Genomic DNA, 23,296 nt, shown 5'->3' on the forward strand with positions numbered 1-23,296 from the left:
TAATGGAAATGACAATAATACTATAATAATGATAAATAATATTATCACGCATTAATATCTCTTAGCCACTAATGCGTGGCCAAGAGATATTAATGCGTGGCACGCACTGAATGTCTCTGCTGCATTGGATCAGTCTCCTTTCTTTAACAGGCAAAAGCTTTCTAACCTCACTAATGCCTTGCATCGTCTATATTAGATATATAACAACGGGCGGGTGTCGGGCGGGTGTGGTTTTGATAAAATGTTGTTGGTTCGGGTGGATGGATGACGACTTTTGTGATGCGGTTGCGGATGAAATAATTGCCTATCTGCGCATCTCTAATACATACACACATACATATACACATTATATATGTATATGTATATGTATACACACACACACACACACACACACACACACACACACACACACACACACACACACACACACACACACACACACACACACACACACACACACACACACACACACACACACACACACACACACACACACACACACACACACACACACACACACACACACACACACACACACACACACACACACACACACACACACACACACACACACACACACACACACACACACACACACACACACACACACACACACACACACACACACACACACACACACACACACACTTGTTGATCTCAGAGTCCAAAGACCCAATAACACAGCTTGGCAGAGAAATGTGTGTGACCTTCAGTTCTTACCTGTGCAATTTTCCAAGCTCGATGATCCAAGCTTGATTTGTTTTGATTCGTACTTCAAGCGATCTAGCAGCAGAGAGCAGATGTTACAATCGCTGATGTGATGAACCAATCATTAACATCATTTCTATTGTACAAGGTGGATGTTACCCTTAAGAAAGGTGATCGCCTTCAGTAGTTAACACTTCCAGTTAAGGGGTGTGAACAGGTATTCGTACTAATAAAAATTTGGTTCGGCCCCTGTTTGGTATTACTAGAAACACACTTTTTTAAGCCGGAGAGACAGTGGACTGGACTATACTGATCACCAGTCCATCACAGGGCAGACAGCCTGACACTGAGGGTTAAACTCTCCTCTTGCCTCAATATGTTTTTCTGACCCACATACTACTAACCCAAACCTTGCATTCGTATAGTACAGCGGAACCCGTTCACATCAACAGCTCTCAGTTTGGCTGTTTCAGAACATCGACATAAGCGGTTGTTGACATAACCAAAAACAATCGTGACTTTCTGCCGAGACAATCCAGGGACAAAAAGCGATCCAGTGTTGAGAGTGCTTTTCTGTCGTCTCTTGGCATCCATGATTGGCAGTTCAGCGCAGGGGTGTCAAACTTGTTTTAATTCAGGGCCACATCGCAGTTATGGCTGCCTTTAAAGCCACTTGTAACAGTAAATATATATGAATATTTAAATTGTATAATCGCCTCATGGTATTATTATACAATTGCCGATGCATTTGATTATTATATTTTTCTACGTACAGATTGATAGAAAACCAAGCAGATCCATCCATCCATTTTCTACCGCTTGTCCCTTTTGGGGTCGCGGGGGGTGCTGGAGCCTATCTCAGCTGCATGTTTGGAATATATGTTAATATGATGTTTTTTTGCATGATCAGATTTAACTTTAAAATACACAAAATGTTTGCAGTACATGCAATTATTTTGTCAAAATGAAAAGAACGAATATGTTTAGTAAAATAGAGGCTTGAGTTTGACACATACGGTTGAGCAGTTTCTGCTTAGACATACACACAGGCTTTGGCTGTGGAACACAAATTAAGGACAGCGGCCGCGGGTCATCTGCACCATGTGGGAAAACCGAATTGCTCTGTTTACTGGTTCTAAGTTTGTAGTGGCGCAAAGCACTTAATGTGCCAATAATGTTACCAATACTACAAGACATCAACATATTTTAAAAATGACCCCTGTGGGGTTTCAAATGTCATACCAACACAAGTAGTTGACCATGCATGTTGGTCAGCTTAAGCGGGCACCGTTTTTTTTTTAGTAAATAAGTAAAACATGAAGGACAGGGACTTGACACGAACTGGGTTGTTTTAAACTGGTTCCACAGTAATATGGTAATTTAGTGTAACTTCGGATTGAAATGTATGTCATAGTTGCTAACTAAACTTAAATTAAAAAAAACATTACCTAATTAACAAAATGTGTTCCTAAAAACCATGAACAATATACAGAACAGCCTAGAATGTCCAGCCAGAAGTTGAGTGCCACAAAACTGTTGGTCGTAGCGCTCAGTGACCCTCACATGTCTAGTAATTAGCTTTTTAGAGCCTGAATGTATTTAGAATGTAGTTTTTGTCTTCTAGCTTGGCATTGCAGAAGTGAGCATATTAAGTCAAGGTTGGTGCATGTATCACATTTGTTTGTTGCATCACACATACAGTCGTGCAAACACCAATTTGAGAAGAAACACCCTTATTTACCTCCCCCATATTATACCACTGATTCAGAATAGAGATGTCCGATAATGGCTTTTTTGCCGATATCCGATATTGTCCAACTCTTAATTACCGATTCCAATATCAACCGATACCGATATATATAGTCGTGGAATTAACACATTATTATGCCTAATTTTGTTGTGATGCCCCGCTGGATGCATTAAACAATGTAACAAGGTTTTCCAAAATAAATCAACTGAAGTTATGGAAAAAAATGCCAACATGGCACTGCCATATTTATTATTGAAGTCTCAACGTGCATTGTTTTTTTAACATGCCTCAAAAGAGCAGCTTGGAATTTGGGACATGCTCTCCCTGAGAGAGCATGAGGAGGTTGAGGTGGGCGGGGTTGGGGGGGGCGGAGTTGAGGTGTGAGGGGTGGGGGGTAGCAGGGGGTGTATTATGCAGCGTCCCGGAAGAGTTAGTGCTGCAAGGGGTTCTGGGTATTTGTTCTGTTGTGTTTATGTTGTGTTACGGTGCGGATGTTCTCCCGAAATGTGTTTGTCATTCTTGTTTGGTGTGGGTTCTCTGTGTTGCGCATATTTGTAACAGTGTTAAAGTTGTTTATACGGCCACCCTCAGTGTGACCTGTATGGCTGTTGACCAAGTATGCATTGCATTCACTTGTGTGTGTGAAAAGCCGCAGATATTATGTGACTGGGCCGGCACGCAAAGGCAGTGCCTTTAAGGTTTATTGGCGCTCTGTACTTCTCCCTACGTCCGTGTACACGGCGGCATTTTAAAAAGTCATACATTTTACTTTTTGAAACTGATACCGATAATTCTGAAACCGATACCGATAATTTCTGATATTATATTTTAAAGCATTTATCGGTTGATAATATCGGCAGTCCGATATTATCGGACATCTCTAGTTCAGACACATGAGGCCTAATAAAATCATACCTCTCTCTAAGGCAACAAGAAAGTCCCTGTTTCGCTGCAACTCTCTCATGAACTCCTCATTCTGTAGGAATAGGGCAATGCGCTCATCTTCCAGATACTGCTTTAGTTTCTTGTCTTGCTCTGTAGCTCCTGCTGTGAGACCGAGGCCACCAGTGGTACTTGCAGCTCCAGACTGAGAACTTGACTGGCCCGTCCAGTGGTTGATTGCGACTGAAGATGAGGATGATGAACCAGGCTGGGAGAGATGGCCCCGAGTACTCTGCTATGGACACAACAAGATATACAGTTACACTCAAAATTGTTCAATCATTATAAGTACATTTAATTTGAAACAGAACAGAAATAGTGATTTTTGTCATATCAGATGTTTTAAGCTAATTACTGGGAGTGTATAGAATTTGTAAGCCAATACAATTTACAATGGGTTGAATCATTTTGACCGCAAATGTTTTGGGATCCCAGCAATTGTTAACGTCTACTAACACATACACAAAATCCTCACTCATTCGATCCTTTTTCATAAAACGATTGTCTTCTATTATTATTCAATGAATTAAACACGGGTACGAGTTGAAGAGCTGTAGTGTTGTTTTTGTTTAGATAGCAGTTTTTCACACTATTGCTGTTTAGTTTACTACACCACTGCCACACCAGTGGTGTTGGAAAATAAATAGACCACGTTTTATGAGGAAGAGAATCAATGCCAAATAATTTAGACAGCTGTGTCAGCAAACTATAATACAGACGATATGTACAACATGAGGTTTGCAGGGAGTGTACTTTGGACTTATATTAGTTATAAACAGTACTTATTAGGTGTGCAACGATTATTTAACGTTGTATACACAAATCTGTGATAAAATCAGTCGCAGACAAATATAATGTTATTAGTCAGTAACTATGGAAGTTAATTTGTGTCTTTATTACGAAAGCTTTTTTTTGACACTGAATTTATGCAAGTGATTGTTTTGCGTTTGAGTTTAGATTTTTTTTTATTTTTTTTAATCAAATTATACTGACAATTTCATTGAAAATGAATTCAATGTTTTAAAATTCAGTGTAAAAAATTAATCGGTGTATAGAAATTCAGTGTAAAAAAATGCTGTGTCGAAAAATTTGCTGATTCAAAATGCAAGACTCACTTCCGGTAAATAAAGACAGAAGCAATCAATCCTGTCTCAGAACCAGCCAATGAGGTGTCAAGTTTGAAGTCACGTGACACGGGTCTTGCAAAACATCATAGAGAAAGCAGTTACCTTGGCATAATACAAAATAATTAACATTTCAATGCGGGTCGCTGGATATTTTCAAACTATATAAAGGATTCCAATTTCAATTTCTAGCTAGCTAACAATAGGGAGAAAGAGTTGCGTGAAAAATAGCTTAACTGTGTGCAAGTTTCTAGAATCAACAACATTACCATTGTTTTTTAAAATGTACCTTTATACTTTGTAGTTGTTGAGGCAGGATCCTCAAGAATTCATCTGGGAGATTACCGAGCAAAGGAGGGTTCCAGTTTCTGAAATGTCTGACTTCTTTGTGACCTGAAGGCGACTGGGCTTCAAATCTATTAAGGAGATGAAAATAGCAGGGCACATTCTAAAAAGAACATTTGGCATAATTTAGTATCAGAACATTGAGTTTTTTTTGTGAAAATAAACTTTTTTTCTGTAGCAAATCAGGTTGCCACACTTTTTGTAAAGTTGGGAATATTGCTTTAATAGTGTTAAAGTTTGTAATTTGCACTCAAGTGGTAACATTGGATGCCAACACACCTCATCTCCCTCTCTCTCTCTGTATACATTATGTGTAAAAAATATTTGCATTATGCATTAGATGTTTGATTTGAAATAGAGTTGTTCTCCAAAAATATGAGTCCACTGTTTCTCAAACAGTGGGGTGGGGCGATGAGGTGTCAGGAGGACTTCCAGTATCAAGGATATTTATGAATGCTTGTAACATACACAAACCTCCAGCTAAGTGGCAGCTATGTTTAAATTAATCAACAGGCTGACTAGGAAATATAACAAAGTACACAAGCCTTTGGGTATACCATAAATATTTTACAGTGGAACCTCAATTCACAAACGCCTCTATTTGCGTCCTTTTCGGTTCACGCCAAATATGCCTCAGTGTGCGGACCATGTCTCAGCGTACAAACTTTTCATTCATTCATTCATTTTGCATGCTTGAAGCCATCGGGAGTTGCCAATTTGATGACATCCCTTCCTGTACACGCGAGCACAGCCATTTTGAAGAGGTGGGGCCCCCGACGTCACATCCTGTTTACATCCTGTACACACGGGCGCAGGTCATTTTGAAGATCTTTGACGGCTAGCGGCACTTCTTGAAGAGTTTATTTCCACAATTGTCGTACCTTGCGATGGTCAGAGCAGTGTCAGCCTGTCTTAAGAGATCCCTTTGTGTGATCAGAAAAACTTTAAATGTGTCAAAACTCTTACAGTCTTGCTCTATAGCTTTGGCTTGCTAAAAAGAATAATATTTTTTTAGCTAGTTAGCGTCCGGCTTCCGGCCCCTTTAGTTTGAGAATTTATCAGCAAAGGGGGCTTTGTTCTGCAGCTAAAAAAAAAAAATGCCACAGCTTACCTTTCTTACAGCAAAGGAGAAGGCACTACCCACTACCCAAGCCGATGAAGGATCGCCCCAGACTGCTAGTTTGTGCTAACGCTAACGGTGACTACATAAAGCCAGCGTTTGCTGGTCACTCCGAAACTCCTAGAGTGTTCAACAATGCCACAAATATTCCCCAACACAAGGTAAACTGAATTTCCTTTTTTTGTCCTTTGGTTTTGGGGCACAGCATCGAGGCATTTTTGTGTGTGTGTTGTATTTAAGCATTTTGTAATGTTGTGTTTGGATAAAAAAAAGACATTGTTGAGCCATTACCTCCTTGTTATATTGGTTTGATATATGTGTATATATATATATATATATATGCTAAACTATAATTTTAGAAAACGTCCGTCATCTGTGTGCAGGTTTCTAGAATCAACATTAACATTGGTTTTTTTTTAAATGTACCTATATATATATTATATATATATATATATATATATATATAAATATACACACACACACACACACACACACACAGTTTTTTCTACTAAAATAGGGACTTTTGACGAGGCTAGAACCAATTATTCATGTTTACATGTATTCTTATGGGGAACTCTACTTCACTATACAAACTTTTCGGTTAGCAAACCATGTTCAAGAACCAATGAAGTTCCAATGTAGTTAATGAGGATATAAATACAGTATACTATCCTTAAGTATATTAAGCACTTTATTTGGGGAACAACCAGCCACATACAGAAGTAAATGTTAGTTTCTCAATAGTATTTTTAATTAAGGGAGGAAGCGATTTTATTGTTCCCTTGGAGGGGAATGACAGAAAATTAGGGTTTCAATAATTATCAATTAATCAATTACTTTCATTACAAAAAGCTTCATATTATATTGCAAGGTTTCCCTCAGCGCTTTGTTGTTAAGGCAGCCGCCTTAACAACAAAGAGCCACCCCCTAAACTAACGTCTTAACAAGATCTCCAGCCACATGTGCGCATTTAAAAAACTATCTCTGTCCCCAAGCAAACGCATACACTGAGTGTCATACGCATGCAAAAATACTGGGGGCGCTGTAGCCTAGGACTTAAAACCATTTTAGCCAATCAGAAACATTCAAAACTTCATTTCCGGAGGCGGCATATAGCAAAAATGGCGGGTCACGACAAGAAATAATTATATATGTGGACTGACAGAGGAGTAGAGCTACTTTTAAGCATCGTTTTGGAGTTTAAAGTTAACAAAACTCAACAAAGTGTTGACTGGGAAACTTGCCAGTCCAAGTATGGTGACATTCTTACCCTATTTTTGAAGCGGTACAGACTTGGAGGGACACCTGAGAAATGTCCTCAGCAAAAATGGCGGGTCACGGCAAGAAAGAATTATATATGTGGACTGACAGAGGAGTAGAGCTACTTTTAAGCATCGTTTTGGAGTTTAAAGTTAACAAAACTCAACAAAGTGTTGACTGGGAAACTTGCCAGTCCAAGTATGGTGACATTCTTACCCTATTTTTGAAGCGGTACAGACTTGGAGGGACACCTGAGAAATGTCCTCAGCAAAAATGGCGGGTCACGGCAAGAAATAATTATATATGTGGACTGACAGAGGAGTAGAGCTACTTTTAAGCATCGTTTTGGAGTTTAAAGTTAACAAAACTCAACAAAGTGTTGACTGGGAAACTTGCCAGTCCAAGTATGGTGACATTCTTACCCTATTTTTGAAGCGGTACAGACTTGGAGGGACACCTGAGAAATGTCCTCAGCAAAAATGGCGGGTCACGGCAAGAAATAATTATATATGTGGACTGACAGAGGAGTAGAGCTACTTTTAAGCATCAGTTTGTAGTTTAAAGTTAACAAAACTCAACAAAGTGTTGACTGGGAAACTTGCCAGTCCAAGTATGATGACATTTTTACCCTATTTTTGGAGCGGTACGGACTTGGAGGGACATCTGAGGAATTTCCTCATCGGAAAGAGGACATCACAAAAACAACTATCGGCACTAAATTGAAAGCGATTCGTGGACAGTCAGACAGTACAGACAAGCAGTCGACGCAGGTGGAAGAAGTGGTTACGATAGGGTTGTTTTGCAGTACTTCGAACTATGCGAGCAGATCTGGGGCAGTTCTCCATCAACTACATCCCTTCAATTTGGAATAGAAACATCAGATATTGACACAAGCTCTCACAGGAGTTTGGATTCTCCATTCACCTTGACAGCCTGGTCACAGACAAAGATATGCCAAATGATGTACAAGAGCAGCAAGATTCTAATAGGAGCAATCCACAATCTTCTGTGGTGAAAGAGAGAAGAGCTCTACTTCAGGTATGTGGGCACTAACTTCATTGTTAGGAAGTAATATTGTTAAAAGGCAGATATATGTTGTATATCTGGTCATCGAAATATTTTTATATGAACTGCACTGCAATTACAAATGCTCTCAGCAAAAATACTTGCTTTGGAATCAGAAGTCAAGATGGCAAGCATATATTAACGTTCAGCGGTTTTAGATGTATTTAAATAGGGTTGTATTAAAAATGCTTTGAGTAGTTTCTTGTAAAAAATAATATCGAGCTAAGTAAAACTGCAGTTGCATTAAATATTTATTTCTGTCAAAATTAAAATACCTCGATGAAGTGCTTTATTGACACACATTGTTTCCCGACGATGTTGAGGGCCATTCGACATGTTGTACATAACATGTCACTATCTTACACCTGTGCTAAAGTGGGTTTATCCCAAATAATGTATTCATGATTATTGAATGTTATTTTGTAAAAATCCTTATAAAAATGATTTTTTTTTCACTAGGCAAAACTCAACAGCCACAAGCAGGACAGACTAAAACGAAAACTTCCAATCGAGACAATGTTGCTGGATGCAGTAGAAGAAGACACCCAGATAAAGAAGAGACTTCTGGACATGATGGAGACATCAGAGAAGCGATCGTCTGACAATTTAGACAAACTAACATCAAGCGATGAGGTGGAGACGTGATGGCGATAGGCCTAGTAACACTGTTCCTTACACCCACCCACCCACCCACCCCCTTCCCCGTCCTGCCGCCTGTCCCGGGAGACGCACCCTCCCCCTGAAGAGACACCACCTTAGCTAACAAATTTTCTGGGGGAAACACTATATTATGTTGCTTTTATTATTTCTTTAATGAGTGTAACTAATAAAAATGTATCAAATTTGGACCACACATTTGCTGCAATAGAGCATGTGAGCGGTGGGGTGTGGGGGCTGCAATACAACTATACTGAACAAAAATATCAACGCAACACTTTTGTTTTTGCTCCCATTTTTCATGAATTGAACTCAAAGATCTAAAATGTTTACTATATACAAAGATACCTATTCCTCTCAAATATTGTTCACAAATCTGTCTGAATCTGTGTTTGTGAGCACTTCTTCTTTACCAAGATAATCCATCCCACCTCACAGGTGTGGCAACTCAAGATACTGATTAAATAGCATGATTATTGCACAGGTGTGCCTTAGGCTGCCCACAATAACAGGCCTCGTTGAAATGCGCAGTTTTGCTTTATTGGAGTTCTGGGGGGGTCAGAAGCAGTCAGTAACCGCCATTTGCCTCACACAGTGCAACACATCTCCTTCGCCTAGAGTTAATCAGGTTGTTGATTGTGGCCTGTGGAATGTTGGTCCACTCCTCTTCAATGGTTGTGCGAAGTTGCTGGATGATAGCAGGAACTGAAACGCGCTGTCGTATACGCCGATCCACAGCACCCATAACATGCTCAACATGCTGGGGTGACATGTCCGGTGAGTATGCTGACCAAGCAAAAACTGAGATGTTTTCAGCTTACAGGAATTGTGCACAGATCCTTGCAACATGGGGCCATGCATTGTCATGCTGCAACATTAGGCAATGGTCTCGGCTGAATGGCACAACAATGGGCCTCAGGATCTTGTCACGGTATCTCTGTGCATTCAAAATGTCATCCAAAAAATGCATTTGAGTTCATTATCCATAACATATGCCTGCCCATACCATAACCCCACCATGGGCCACTCGATTCACAACTTTGACTTCAGCAAACTGCTCTCAGACATGATGCCACACACGCTGTCTGCCATCCGCCCTGAACAGTGAAAACTTTGATTCATCCGTGAAGATAACACCTCTCTAATGTGCCAGATGCCATCGAATGTAAGCATTTGCCCACTCAAATCGACCGTATTTTCCGCACTATAAGGCGCACCGGATTATAAGGCGCACCTTCAATGAATGGCATATTTCAAAACTTTGTTCATATATAAGGCGCACAGAATAGACCCTACAGTATAGGCTGGGGTTACGTTATGCATCCATTAGATGGAGCTGCGCTAAAGGGAATGTCAACAAAACAGTCAGATAGGTCAGTCAAACTTTATTAATAGATTACAAACCAGCGTTCTGACAACTCCGTTCACTCCCAAAATGAATAAACAGCTGTTACCCCTGAGGTAAAGTCAGTGACGTGGTATTTAAACATGTAAAGCTCACATTATGAAGATATTCCTCATCCACGAATCCCTCGAATTCTTCTTCTTTAGTGTCCGAATTAAACAGTTGGGCGAATATTGCTGCTCTCTGTTCAACAACCCACTGTTCGAGTTTGTCCTTCAACTGTAGCCATCTCGCTTTGTTCCCTCGGAAACTCTGTTTAGTCTTCTTTACTTGGAGCAGGTCATCTTGTTGCTTCCTCCACTTCCGCACCGTTGATTCGTTTGTTAAATTATCTCGCTGCTGCTCTATTCCCGTGTTCTACTGCGTGACTGATCGTCTTAAGTTTAAACTCTGCGTCGTAAGCGTGTCTCTTAATAAGAGCCATTTTTGGGTTAGAAGCGCTTCTTCTTCTACGGGGGAAAATGAAGTCGGCGGCTGCTTACCATAGAAGAACTTCTTCTACAGGGGAAAATGAAGTCGGCGGCTGCTTACCATAGAAGCGCTTCTTCTACGGGGGAAAATGAAGTCGGCGGCTGCTTACCGTAGAAGAACTTCTTTTTCTACGGTAGAAGAAGAACTTCTTCTTCTACGGGGGAAAATGAAGTCGGCGGCTGCTGACTATAGAAGAAGAACTTCTTCTACGGGGGAAAATGAAGTCGGCGGCTGCTTACCATAGAAGAACTTCTTCTACTACGGGGGAAAATGAAGTTGGCGGCTGCTTACCGTAGTTGCGAGACCTAAACTTTATGAAAATGAAGTTTAGGTTTGTTGTGGTTCAATATTGGTCCATATATAAGGCGCACCGGATTATAAGGCGCACTGTCAGCTTTTGAGAAAATTGGAGGTTTTTAGGTGCGCCTTATAGTGCGGAAAATACGGTACAACAAACTGCAGTCAGGTCGAGACCCTGATGAGGATGACGAGCATGCAGATGAGCTTCCCTGAGACGGTTTCTCACAGGTTGTGCAGAAATTATTCGGTTATGCAAACCAATTGTTACAGCAGCTGTCCGAGTGGCCGGTCCCAGATGATCATGGAGGTGCACCTGCTGGATTTGGAGGTCCTGGGCTAGTGAGGTGACATGTGGTCTGCGGTTGTGAGGCCGGTTGGATGTACTGCCAAATTCTCTGAAACAACTTTGAAGACTGCTTATGGTAGGTAAATGAACATTAAATTCACAGGAAACAGCTCTGGTGGACATTCATGTAGTCAGCATGCCAACTGCACGCTCCCTCAAAACTTGCGACATCTGTGCTGTGTGATAAAACTGCACATTTCAGTGTGGCCTTTTATTGTGGGCAGCCTTAGGCACACCTGTGCAATAATCATGCTGTTTAATCAGCATCTTGATATGCATATTAATTTGTCTACGTCTAATAACCTGGAGGTTGCAATACACATTTTCAACACCTAACACTAGGTTACCGCTTCCCTTTCTTTGTTACAATATTTATTGATCACTCCCTGGTCATAGAAAACCATGGTCAAAATATAACAGTTTTTTTATGAACAGGAAAATACTTAGTTAGAACACAATCCATAAACCCTGTATAATCACTAGTGTAATGTTTTTGTTTGTTTTGTTTTTGGTGTCAACAGTAGCCAGTAACATTTCATACTTCTGTGTCTCTAATTAAAAGCCAAAAATAGCAAGGTATCTATTTCCTTGATGAGAATTAGGCCAGCTCTTCCTCGTTACCTTGGTGGAGGTGTTGGTGTGGCTTCTGGATATTTTCTGTCATAAATGTGGGCATCATATGTGGGTGGGGAGTAGATTGGAGGTGGTTCCTCATCTGAACTGTCGGGTTCAAGAGTCCTCTCCAGAATCTGTGGGGGAAAACTAATATTACCATTGAAATATTGAAATCTATCCCATTTAATAAATATTTTCACGCTGATGTATATATGTATAATTGCACTCAAAATTATTTAAATAGATGGCAGTTTAAGGACTCTAATATTAGATTTATTGAGCTACTGTATTAACATTGCTTTTGTTGAAGATTTCAAAGAAAAAGTATTGTGATGATTGATGATCTCAGACACTTTCCACTGACCTCTGGTGGGATGCTGTCATCAGAGTCTGAGCTGTCATTTGAAAGTTGTCCATCAATGCTCATCTGTAGAAGCTGATCAATAGTTGCATCCACAGCTCCGTTGTTGGAACGTAGCACACACTCGATTACTTCATAGTCCATTGTTGGAAACATAGTCTTAAAGTCCTGCATTGCCTGGTTGAACTCCAGGCGGCGGACCTGTCGGTTGGGCCTGCTGTTATTAAGCTCACCATGTTCTTCATTGCCACCACCACTACTTCTGGATCCTCCATTACTATTGCTGCGCCTAAACAGGCTGGTCATTTTCAAGTTCTGGCCAACCTACAGCTTGGATGGCCCCTATGTGTTGACAGTAACACAGTATGTCAGGTCTTCCAGCCTTCCTTGAGCTCCCACTTTATAAGGTAACCAAGTTAAACCTTTTTGGGTCATTAGATAAGCATGGGTAGATAGTGCAAACCGTAGTATTACAGTAATCTAGACTGATTGAATTACAGGTTGTGAAAAGTACAGGCACAGTCATTTGAAGGTTATGAGGACCTACAATTGGAGAGAAAAGGAAAAGACAATGAATACATAAAAAGGTAGATATTAATGTTGCATATTGTATATTATATTCATCTTTAAAGGACATGAGCAAGATATCTGGGGGAAAGTTCAGGGGAAAAGTACTTTTTTTTTCAATCTTTGTTAAACACTTGGCTGTAAAAATATGTTGCTCTATAATATCGTAACATATTAGGTCTTAAGTATATACTCATCTGGTAGCCTGGCAAACTTTCAAACGCATTTTCTTTTCTTTTTCTTTTTGAAGCAAATATCAACAAATGCAAAAAAGTATTTCTGGTCTTACTGGAGACTTTTGGAGATTCCAAGCGGTAAAAGGGCTATCTAAGCACACCATGCCCTGTCACTTCTGCTCTCAAAATAGGGTTGGGCATTGTTTTAATTTGGATGATTCCAGTTTAGATTGCAATTCTTTGGTTTGAATCCAGTTCCCAATGATTGTCCCTTGCAATTCCTTTAGGAGGCAGGGTAATTTTTTTGTTTTATAATAACACATTTATCACAGGGTTATTTTCAACCTGTATATAAACATCACATCTTTGAAATTGAATTTGTAAAAATCAGCATGTAATCAAGTCTTTTCATGGTCTCGTGCCATGGTAGAACCACGTGAACTGTCTCAGGCTCTGAGAACCCCAGGGGAGGGGTCTCTTGCTGGTGCCCAGAGTCATAACCAAACACGGTAAGGCTGCGTTTGAGATTTATGGTCCTAAAATCTGGAATAGACTTCCAGAAGATGTGCCAATGTTTGAATGCAGTCTAAAATAACTTTTATTTAATTGTGCATATGACAAATGAAAATATGTTATCGACAATATTTGATTAATTTTGATTCTGATGTTTATGATTATTTTATTTTGAATGTTTGCCTTCTTGCAATTTTCTGTAAAGCACTTTGAATTGCCTTGTGAATTGAATTGTGCTCTATAAATAAAATTGCATTGTCTTTTTTTGTATTTTATAATGAAAATTAAAAAATATATATTTTTATTTTTCAACTTCATGAAATGATTAGTTAAATTGCCTGAACGTTCACCAACCTTAATGGCATGGCAAATTGATCATATTAAAATGAAAATGAAGTAAATGCACTTACACACACAAATATGCATGCAATGTCTTTGACCCAAATAAAATCAATACTAAACCACTGTCAATAAATTAATTAGTAAACGACTCACGGAGTGGACATGGAAGTTGTATAAGTATTTTTCATAAAAAGAAATATTTGAGCCATTTAATGCATCTGACTGTTTTTGCATTCACGGTTGGTCGGCTTCCCTCTGCTTTTGTTGTGAGCTTCTACTCGCTGCTACGTAGCCTGCCATCGAATCTCCACACATGCGCCATATTATTAGTCTTCTTATGGTAAATGTGTAATATTCAAGTTTTATCAATCTGTTTTATTTCGTAAATATTAAAAGAAGGCTGAGGCTAGTGACCGCAGCTAACGGACGTTGAAACATAATGAAAAAGCTCCGAACAAATGGATCACCTACAAGGCCTCGGCCCCGTTATAACAAATACAACAAACTAATAGTCTTCATGATGTGGTAGGAATACTGGTACTCACTGACAAATTGGCCAAGTCTCAGGTAGGATATAAAACATCCAAAGAAGAGATAAGTCACGATAGATCAGACATGATAGTGGACATTTTCATGAAGTATAACTGTCCCTTCACGATCTTAGCAATAAGCTCGCTCGGCTAGCAACCGGATGTGTCACTTTAGTTCAGCAGTCACGTACTAATAGTAAAAAAAATACATAACAGCCATCCCAACTTGAGTGAACTTGCTATAAAAAATAGCAAAAATGAGATACACCCACACAAAAAATAAATTATAAGTAAAATCTGGACACCTCAAAAACTTAGCTCAGTCGCTGCATCAAATACGATCCACACACCAACCGCGTCGATATTAAAGGTAGTATCAGTAACGGATCGATACTACCGTGATGAGACTGCTATCCTCGCTCGTTGTTTGGGGAAATAATTGTGTTTTTGTTGTGTTGACACGTTTGTGATATTACTGGTCAGTGGGGCTTTGGAGGCAACACATTTAAAGATTTGTTTTTGTTTAACTATATTTGTATGTCATTTTAAAAAATGTCACCGAAAATAATTGCATTTGTCTGATTATAATGATGATCAACAAGTTAAAGGGAAACATCATTAATTGATCTGGACCTTTAAGTACAATATATTGATCTGTATTAACAATACTATCCTTATTACACTATAACAGAAGTAAGTACCAACTTTACCGTATATCTATGCCCTACAGCAGGGATTCTCAAACTGCGTACGCCAAACAAATAAATACAAACATTGAAAAAAATACAATATTTTTGGTGGATGTTTTCGATTAATATTTTTTGTACAATTTTATTATTTGTGTTTGTATCAAATGTTGTTATGATCGCTTCTCTTGTTTACGATTTCGTTTCTTTTTTTCCCAGTTTCGCTTCTTTTTCTCTACGGTATGAAAATAATGGCAGCGTTTTAGCGTGAGGGGCGGGGCATATAACAATTTTACCCGAAAGCAGTTTTTCTGGACTTGAGCATGCAAGTAAAACACCGTAGAAGAAAGGAGGACCAAGGGCGTCTAGTTACGTTTAAAAAAGCTTCAAATTATGAAATTATGAAGCAAAAGTTGTATTTTACATGTATCTTGAGCAGGCCCGGCCCTAACCAATCTGGCGCCCTAGGCAAGATTTTAGGTGGCGCCCCCCCACATCGGCAGTGAAGTGTATATACTCACAAGAAACCGAATAGCTTTGTCTTTGACCTTTTTTTTTTTACTTACAACTATACCTAATATATAAAGGGGTGGAAAAGTGACTATTACCTGCAGGGCAAACATTAGCTAACCAGAAGGCAATAACAATGTAAACAAAAAACACCTGCTTAAAATATCTAATACAAATGTCCCAGAGGAATGTAGGTGGGAGTACTGTAATTACCTAACGTTACATTATTATTTTCCATAACAATTTAGCCCCCTCCACAATATTAACCCGACGTTAAAACAGAACTAGCTATTTATTGATTAGCAATTGCCGACTCATGTAACATTAGCTTAATGCTAAAAAGCCAGGTTACTATCACATTCTGTAACAGACAAATAATTTCATGTAGGCTAACGTTACCTACTTGCTACCTCTGTCTTTTCTCGTTTCTCCTCCTCTTCTTTTCTCTTTTTTCTTCCCTGGGCACCTGACAGTTTTGGCCGTTTTGACATCTTGTGTTGATTTTTTGATGTGGTGACGTCCAAAAAGAGTCATGATACGGGAAGGGAGGGGGCGCACCGTGCGGGGGGGGGGGGGGGGGCGGGGGGGGGGGGGGGGGGGGGCGGTGTTGTAACAAATAATAATTCTATTTGCATTTTAATTAACGTGGGATTATTTTTTGTATTTAGAAATAATAGTACCAACTTTTTTTCTCTTTTTTTTTCTTTCTCTCCAACATTTGTGGCACTTGCGTGGCGCCCCCTGATGGACGGCGCCCTTAGCATTTGCCTATACGGCCTATGCCACGGGCCGGCCCTGATCTTGAGTATACCTGTATGTGCTGCTGTCAGCAGATTCATCTCCTGCTCGGAGATAAATCTTGTATTTGTAAACATGTACAGTGACCTACTTCATTACTATTTGACTACTTCTTAAGGCACTCTGGTCAACTTCGTTACTTTCACAAATGTTTTTTTTTATATGTAGTTAAGAGTTTACTAGGATATATTTCTGTAATTTATTAAATGTTAATTTTATTACCATGTATACATTCTCTTTAAAAAGTAAATAAAATAACGCTAAAGCAATTACTCATATTTATTAGTTATGATAGTTTATAGAGTATTTATTATACGATTATTCTTCAATAAAATGTAACATGGCAGTCACCCATCAAGCTTCGCTCACTTGATGCTTTGTAGTTTGATGTCCTCTCAGAAACACGCCTTAGAAGGAAGTCCAGATGTCTCACAAAGGCACAACACAAAGTACTTCTCAGATATTATTTTTTAAATATGTTTAATGTAATTGTTAATAGAAATGTCTCCTATAAAAGTCCAGCCTATTTATTTTAAAATTAATTTTAAAATAATCCGTCAGCTCTATAGCTGTTGTTTTAAAAATATTTTGTAGTTGGTACTTTCAAATGTACTTGTAAATATAATGTGCAATATCATTTAGGACATTCGAATGTATCCCCCTATTTTGTAATATTTGCAATTAAGGTAGGAAATTAATCACAATAGCGGTAGTTTCAGCACATTGTTTATACAAGTCAAAATAATACTTGACAATACAACACACAACAGGACATGAGTCTACCTATTTAGGTGTAAACACAAAGAAAAGGAGATCAGATGTAAGGTTTTACTTACAAACGCTGAAAAAAGTTTCGTGTATGAAGTTGTGTCCATGCACAGCCTGGATATGATAGGCTCCCTCCCGGGGGAACAAGAGGATCAACCACCGGAGGTCGAAGTCTCGTATTTTAACACAAATTGGTTACTCATGTCACATCAAGCTTTACATGTCTGGTGTTAAGTGTTTTAAATAAATAAATACAGCTACACTTACATTTTAAAGTCGCTATTTTCTCTCTGCGTGGAAATGTAACAATGTATTGCTCCATGTGGAGTTTCGCTTCACGGCTATATCGAGACAAACATGGATAATTTAAAAATACGTAATCAATTTCTGGACCGCTTTTACTACACCCTTTAAGTATGGCTAGGTTAACACGAATACATCATTTTACTTTTATACTTGATTTAGACGCCATCGGTCCTTTATTCTTCAACTGTGTTTTTACAGTTGAGTAAAACGGTTTCCGGGTAAACTTATTAGCCCCGCCCACAGGCGCCCGCCTCTCGCGCTAAAACACTGCCATTATATTGATACAGTAAAAAAAAAAAAAAATTGTAAGAAAGAGAAGCGATCATAAAATCATTTGAAACAAAACATATGCATATTGGCATTGAAATCATATACCAAAAGTATAGTATTTTTTCAATGTTTATTTATTTGTTGCCAAAACTTGTTTCAGTGCCAATACAACTTTTTCTATAATGCCAATTTTTATTTTTTTGATACAAACTCTTACTGGCATTGTTCTGGCTCTAAAACTACGCTACTGCATTTTAATGTTGGTCATTATGTTGGTACTTGGAGAGCCAATGTTCTTAAGTGGTACTTAGGGAAACGTTTGTGAACCACTGCCCTACAGTGCAGCATCGCATTTGTAAAACCTGACATATTCAAACTGGTGATTGGTTAAATGTTGAAAAAATAAATGTTTTTAATGCAAAATACCCACAATAAAGACAACTTTGAAAAGACAGAACATATACACTTCAACACACTTTATTGTTTCCCCTCCTTATAATTCTGTACAATCCAAATTAACATTAGTCTAGCAAAAAATCATCTGTACATGTCAAATCTTTTGGGCACAGCAAAACTAGTTTAAAAAATAATCCAATAATAACGTGTCTAGCTATGCAAACACAAAAACAGTCCCACATCTTAAAAAAATAACATTGATGACAGAGATTGAGGCAGGATGAAGATAGGAAAAAAAAACATTTCCCTTTCGATCAGTGTTATATAAAAGTAGAGTAATATATCTTATTTACAGAGAAATGGAGAAACTACTGTAGGTATGGTGGGAGTTAACATAATTACATTGCAGAAGAGCATATTTATTACTTCAATTGAAAGAACAAAAATACAGGACAGTTCCTGTGTGCCAGCAACAATATGGCTAGTGCTCCACTTTTATTTAGGAAATCCCTCTATCGCTTGCCTGCATGTACTCACGCCAGATTAATGCAACGGCATCCAAACGGATTCTGAGGTCCGCAAACAGAACATTTTGACAGTTCTTTTAATACATTTTGTACTTTAAAGTCAATATACACTAAGTTTTGAACAACATATAAGTCACAAAGCAAATTAGTGAAATATCTAATATATCTCATTACAAATCCATTTTATTTTAACAATATGCCAAAATCCTATTAAAGAAAACGAGCAGCAGGTCGCATTGTGGACATCCCTGCCGAATTAAGTTTTGGGCATTGATTAATGAATAAATAAATACTCAGTACATATAACACTGTTGTGTCCCCCCTGAAAAAAAAAGTTGACTTGGACAAGAGGGTGATTTGGTAAAATAGGACATTATCGTTTAAGTACTTATTCACATTTACCATCCTGGCTCAAGACAACAATGTAGGTTTGACTACACAGAAGTTGACTCATTAAGGTTGGTCAAATGTAGGCAGTTAAGTGTTTGATACACAATGTGAAATGTTTGTTAAAGCAAGTTATTAAAATTGTTACCATTTCAATTTAAACATCCAAGACACATTAAGACAGAAGGATGTGGGGGGCTATACTTACTAATAAATTTATAGAATATGCAAAGGGCCAATGCAAAATGAGTGGGCAAAAACGGGCCCCTCGCTGCACTTTGGATATTAATGTATTAAGAAATTGGCAGCAGTTAAATGCATTCGTAAAATATTTTCCCCGATTGTTAACCTTGCATTAGGATAATGGGGGTATCAGATTTGTGCTGGATTACTTTTAGCAGGTTTATAAATATTAGCATAAAAATAATACAATGACAGCACAGATGCTTTCCCAATATTGCACCATTTTACAGAGGCCACAACAAACATTTTTTTAAAAAAGATCAGACTTGTCAATGTCATGTAGCGTTCTGTCATGTAGCGTTCTTTCATATCCAATGTTACATTGAATTGGTATTTTGTTGGTTAACAAAACCAAGTAGTGTATGTTGAGGAGCTTTATTTCCCTTTAGGTTTAGCGGTTAGTTTTTTTAAACAATATTGATCATTTAAATAGTCAGAAAAGCACTCCCTACTTTGAATAGAACCGCACAATCGAACTGCAAAATAAGCCACCATGGGGCCAAATAAAGTAGCAAGTGCCAGCACTTTAAAAAAGAAGGTGAGAAACACTACTGAATTCAAGAAAGAACTCAAAGTACAAAGGTGGCATCTGTGTGGCCCTTCAAGCGCCTTCAACAATATTGGTGAAGTTATGTAAATGTTTATTCATCCATTTCAGTCATTGTGGTTCTCATTGTTTTCTGTATGGAAAGCTATATTTCTATAAAATGTGTTTTGTATGTCTACAATTGAATTGGATTTACATAATTTCTAATGGGAAACATGGATTCGTTTTTTGTCCGACCTTTTGGTACTGATCACTAACGAAAACTAAGGGTCCTCAGTAGTCTTAAAAACATGCGTATTGGAAAGTTGGCAGGGTCTAAAAGTCAAATCATTTGATGCTTCCCCCTAAACAGTATTTGGTGGCGACAAAGACAACCATTCAGTTTTGTCAAAGTTGCAGACTCGACTGTTGCTTAGCCCGGTGATTCCCAACCACAGCCCCATGAGCTGACCAGGTCTACCTAATTGGTCCCAAAAGGATAATTTATTACAAATATATTTGTTTAGCTATGCCTGTGTGCCAGTATAGTGGAAGGCATAACAACATTATCATCATCCAGATGGCATGTATAATTAGTGATTCATAAAACAATAAGTCATGGCATGCTTGGTGGTGTGCCCTGAATTTTTGTCACGAAAAATATGTGGAGTGTCTCAAACTATGGTAAACACTGGTCTAAACAGGCACATTTTTTGTGAGGCTTTTTGTAGCATTTGTTTAACACAAACTGGCTGAAATGTAAACCCAGTTGTCAGTGAATTAGTAATTAAAGGTCTACAGCATGATGATTTTCAAACAGTGAAAAAACGTATAGTTGAATAAATAACATTGGGTTACCCTTTATTCACTTACATTTTATACTTTAAAAAATAATGTATATATATATATATATATATATATATACATATATATATATATAAATACATTTTAAAAAAGTACTTATTTTGTTTGTTTTTTAGTGCATTTGGAAAAGAATGGTCGTCCTAAATACAATTTTGGAACAGTGCTGTTCTTGCAGACTATGCCTGAAAACTAATTTTATTTTATTTTTTTAAGAAAGGAAAAGGACATCAAAGAAAAAAAAAAGAACTTCATCCAGTGATGTGTCTTAACGATGATGGTTCAAAATCCATCCAACCAGACCCCCAGGCCCCTCTCTGCCAACGAACGGTTTATTGAGAAAACCTGAAGAAGACAAATGAAACTTATTGCTCAACAACACATTAAACACATAAGTTAATACTTATTAAAACACATCATACACATAGAAGGGGTAAAAATTGTTCACTTCCGATTTGATAGATATTGGGGCCTTGTATATTCCCCGATACCGGTATTGATCTGATACGAGTACGAGCCATAGATACATACATGTATTTTGCATAGCAGATGCAGCGGCTGCAACACACTGTAGCAGAGTAGCTAACAGCAGCCAGAGTGTGAATCAATTCGAAAAAGAACAAAACGAGAGAAAATAGGTCGTACAAACTGCATTTGGCTGAGTGTTTCAAGCGGCAGCTGTTTTGGAAGATCAACCAACCTGGACTGCACTCCTTGGCAGAAACAGTGGAAAACAAAATGCTCTTCAGTACACTTGCTATTTGTTATCGGTGTTTAAAATTCATATGGAAACCAGCAACAGCAGTATTGCAAAACTTGAGTCATATTGTGGGCAATTTAATTTCTTCCTTTAAAAGGGGAAAAACAATTTTATTTGCGAATGCACAGTGGCCTAGTGTTTAGCATGTAGCAGTCTGGAGATCTGGGTGGAGTTGGTTTACATGTTCTCTCCGTGTTTGCGTGGATTTCTTCCAGGTTCTCTGGTTTCCTATCACATTCCCAAAATATGCATGTTTGGTTAAATGAAGACTACATTTTCAATAGGTATGAATGTGAGTGTGAATGGTTGTGTGTGCCCTGCAATTGGCTGGCACCCAGTATTGGGTGTACACCTCCTCTAGCTTGAAAAAAGCTGGGATAGGCTCCAGCTTACACCCGACCCTAATAAGCATTCCCAAGACATATTGAACTATTGTGCTCCATGGATATGTTTTAAGTGTGGCACACAAACAGATCATTTACCCATCAGTAATATTTACTTATTTCACTAATATTTATTGTAAGTTTTAAGACCACGCCCAACGCTAATAAAAAGTAAGGTATGGGCCAAAAATGGCCCCAAGGTCACCCCAGTGCTAAGCAGTTAATCACTACATACTCTCCTCTTGTTTTCATGTGTTTTTTGCCTTTCGATTTGGGACTGCGCAACAAAGGTGTGGCACTTTCGTGGCTTTTGCGGTTCTTTTTTGTGAACTTTTGGACCCACCTTGGGGGAGACTTTTGGCTATGGCCATATTTGTACTGGAAATTAGCTGCTGGCTCTCTGCCCACCAGAGTCCGCATGGAGTGACCGGAGGAGACGCGGAGAAAGACGGGGCTACGGAGCTAGCGTTGCGTGTCGGGATGGACGACCTTCACGAGCCCTGGATGAATGACCAGGTGTCAGCCGCTTCAATCTCGCTGGACAGATTCTCGGTCATCCATGCAGACCGGGCATTGGCCGAGAGCTAGTGGGCTCTCTTGGTCGCTTTGCTGGGTCTGTTCTTGTCTCTGGCCTTGCGGCCACCCACCCAAACAGACAATGGGGTGGAGCACTGCAGAAGCCACTGTGGTGTATGGGGGTGTTGAAATTGTGGATTTGTCATGTTTATGTATGGCGCAGGGCTGGGCGAATTGCGATACACGAGATTGCTTGTATTCCGACATGTTACTTCTTCCGGGAAGTGAAAACCAGTGGTGGTCAACCAAGCTAAAATGGCTCTTGTACAGCAAGCAGCACACAAACTGAGTACAAGAGGCTTAAATCTTCCTGCAAAAAGCAGATACAAATACAATATTTAACTATGCAATGGAATAGATCCCTATACTTAATCAAAAAAGATTTTTCAAGTGATATCAAGTATTATACATCGGTCGCATCCCCAGACATATTGAACTATTGTGCTCCAGATGCCAGTCTACATGACAAAACAGATGGAAACTTGGAAAAGCATGGAGGTCTACAACTTATTTGTGTGTGGCTGGGTCAAGGAAATTGGTATAAAGACTCTCCCGGATAAATATGCATTGTTTTTGCTCAGGTAAGGTTGCATTTCATGATTTAACTTTGCGTCTAAGCTGCCATGTTTGTTGCTGTTGAATACGCCGTTTACAAGTAGAATGTATTTCCACTTGATTTTGTATCGAAGATCTGAGATATAA

At 38.8% G+C, this 23,296-nt stretch overlaps 2 protein-coding genes across 5 annotated transcripts in view; both read right to left on the reverse strand.

Moving 5' to 3' along the window:
• cuedc1b (CUE domain containing 1b) overlaps window positions 1-17,877 on the reverse strand; it is a 42,138-nt gene extending 24,261 nt beyond the window's left edge. Inside the window, exons 1-7 of one of the 3 annotated variants that reach the window (XM_061925503.1) lie at window positions 17,627-17,877; window positions 17,428-17,532; window positions 12,473-13,012; window positions 12,115-12,242; window positions 4,814-4,940; window positions 3,374-3,635; window positions 721-783 (exon numbers count right to left, since the gene is read on the reverse strand). In XM_061925503.1, the coding sequence (XP_061781487.1) occupies window positions 721-783; window positions 3,374-3,635; window positions 4,814-4,940; window positions 12,115-12,242; window positions 12,473-12,775 (883 nt within the window). In that variant the 5' untranslated portion in view covers window positions 12,776-13,012; window positions 17,428-17,532; window positions 17,627-17,877. Of the gene's footprint in view, window positions 1-720; window positions 784-3,373; window positions 3,636-4,813; window positions 4,941-12,114; window positions 12,243-12,472; window positions 13,013-14,612; window positions 16,235-17,427; window positions 17,533-17,626 lie in introns of those variants that run through there. The other 2 variants (XM_061925501.2, XM_061925502.1) reach the window with 2 other exon arrangements.
• A 519-nt stretch (window positions 17,878-18,396) lies between these two features.
• Window positions 18,397-23,296, reverse strand: part of akap1b (A kinase (PRKA) anchor protein 1b) — a 45,219-nt gene continuing 40,319 nt past the window's right edge. The window contains exon 11 of one of the 2 annotated variants that reach the window (XM_061925504.1): window positions 18,397-21,220. In XM_061925504.1, coding sequence (XP_061781488.1) covers window positions 21,158-21,220 — 63 coding nt within the window. In that variant the 3' untranslated portion in view covers window positions 18,397-21,157. Of the gene's footprint in view, window positions 21,221-21,290; window positions 21,864-23,296 lie in introns of those variants that run through there. The other variant, XM_061925505.1, reaches the window with a different exon arrangement.

This window comes from Nerophis lumbriciformis, linkage group LG30 (assembly GCF_033978685.3).
Source record: "Nerophis lumbriciformis linkage group LG30, RoL_Nlum_v2.1, whole genome shotgun sequence".
Classification (NCBI taxonomy): Eukaryota; Metazoa; Chordata; class Actinopteri; order Syngnathiformes; family Syngnathidae; genus Nerophis; species Nerophis lumbriciformis.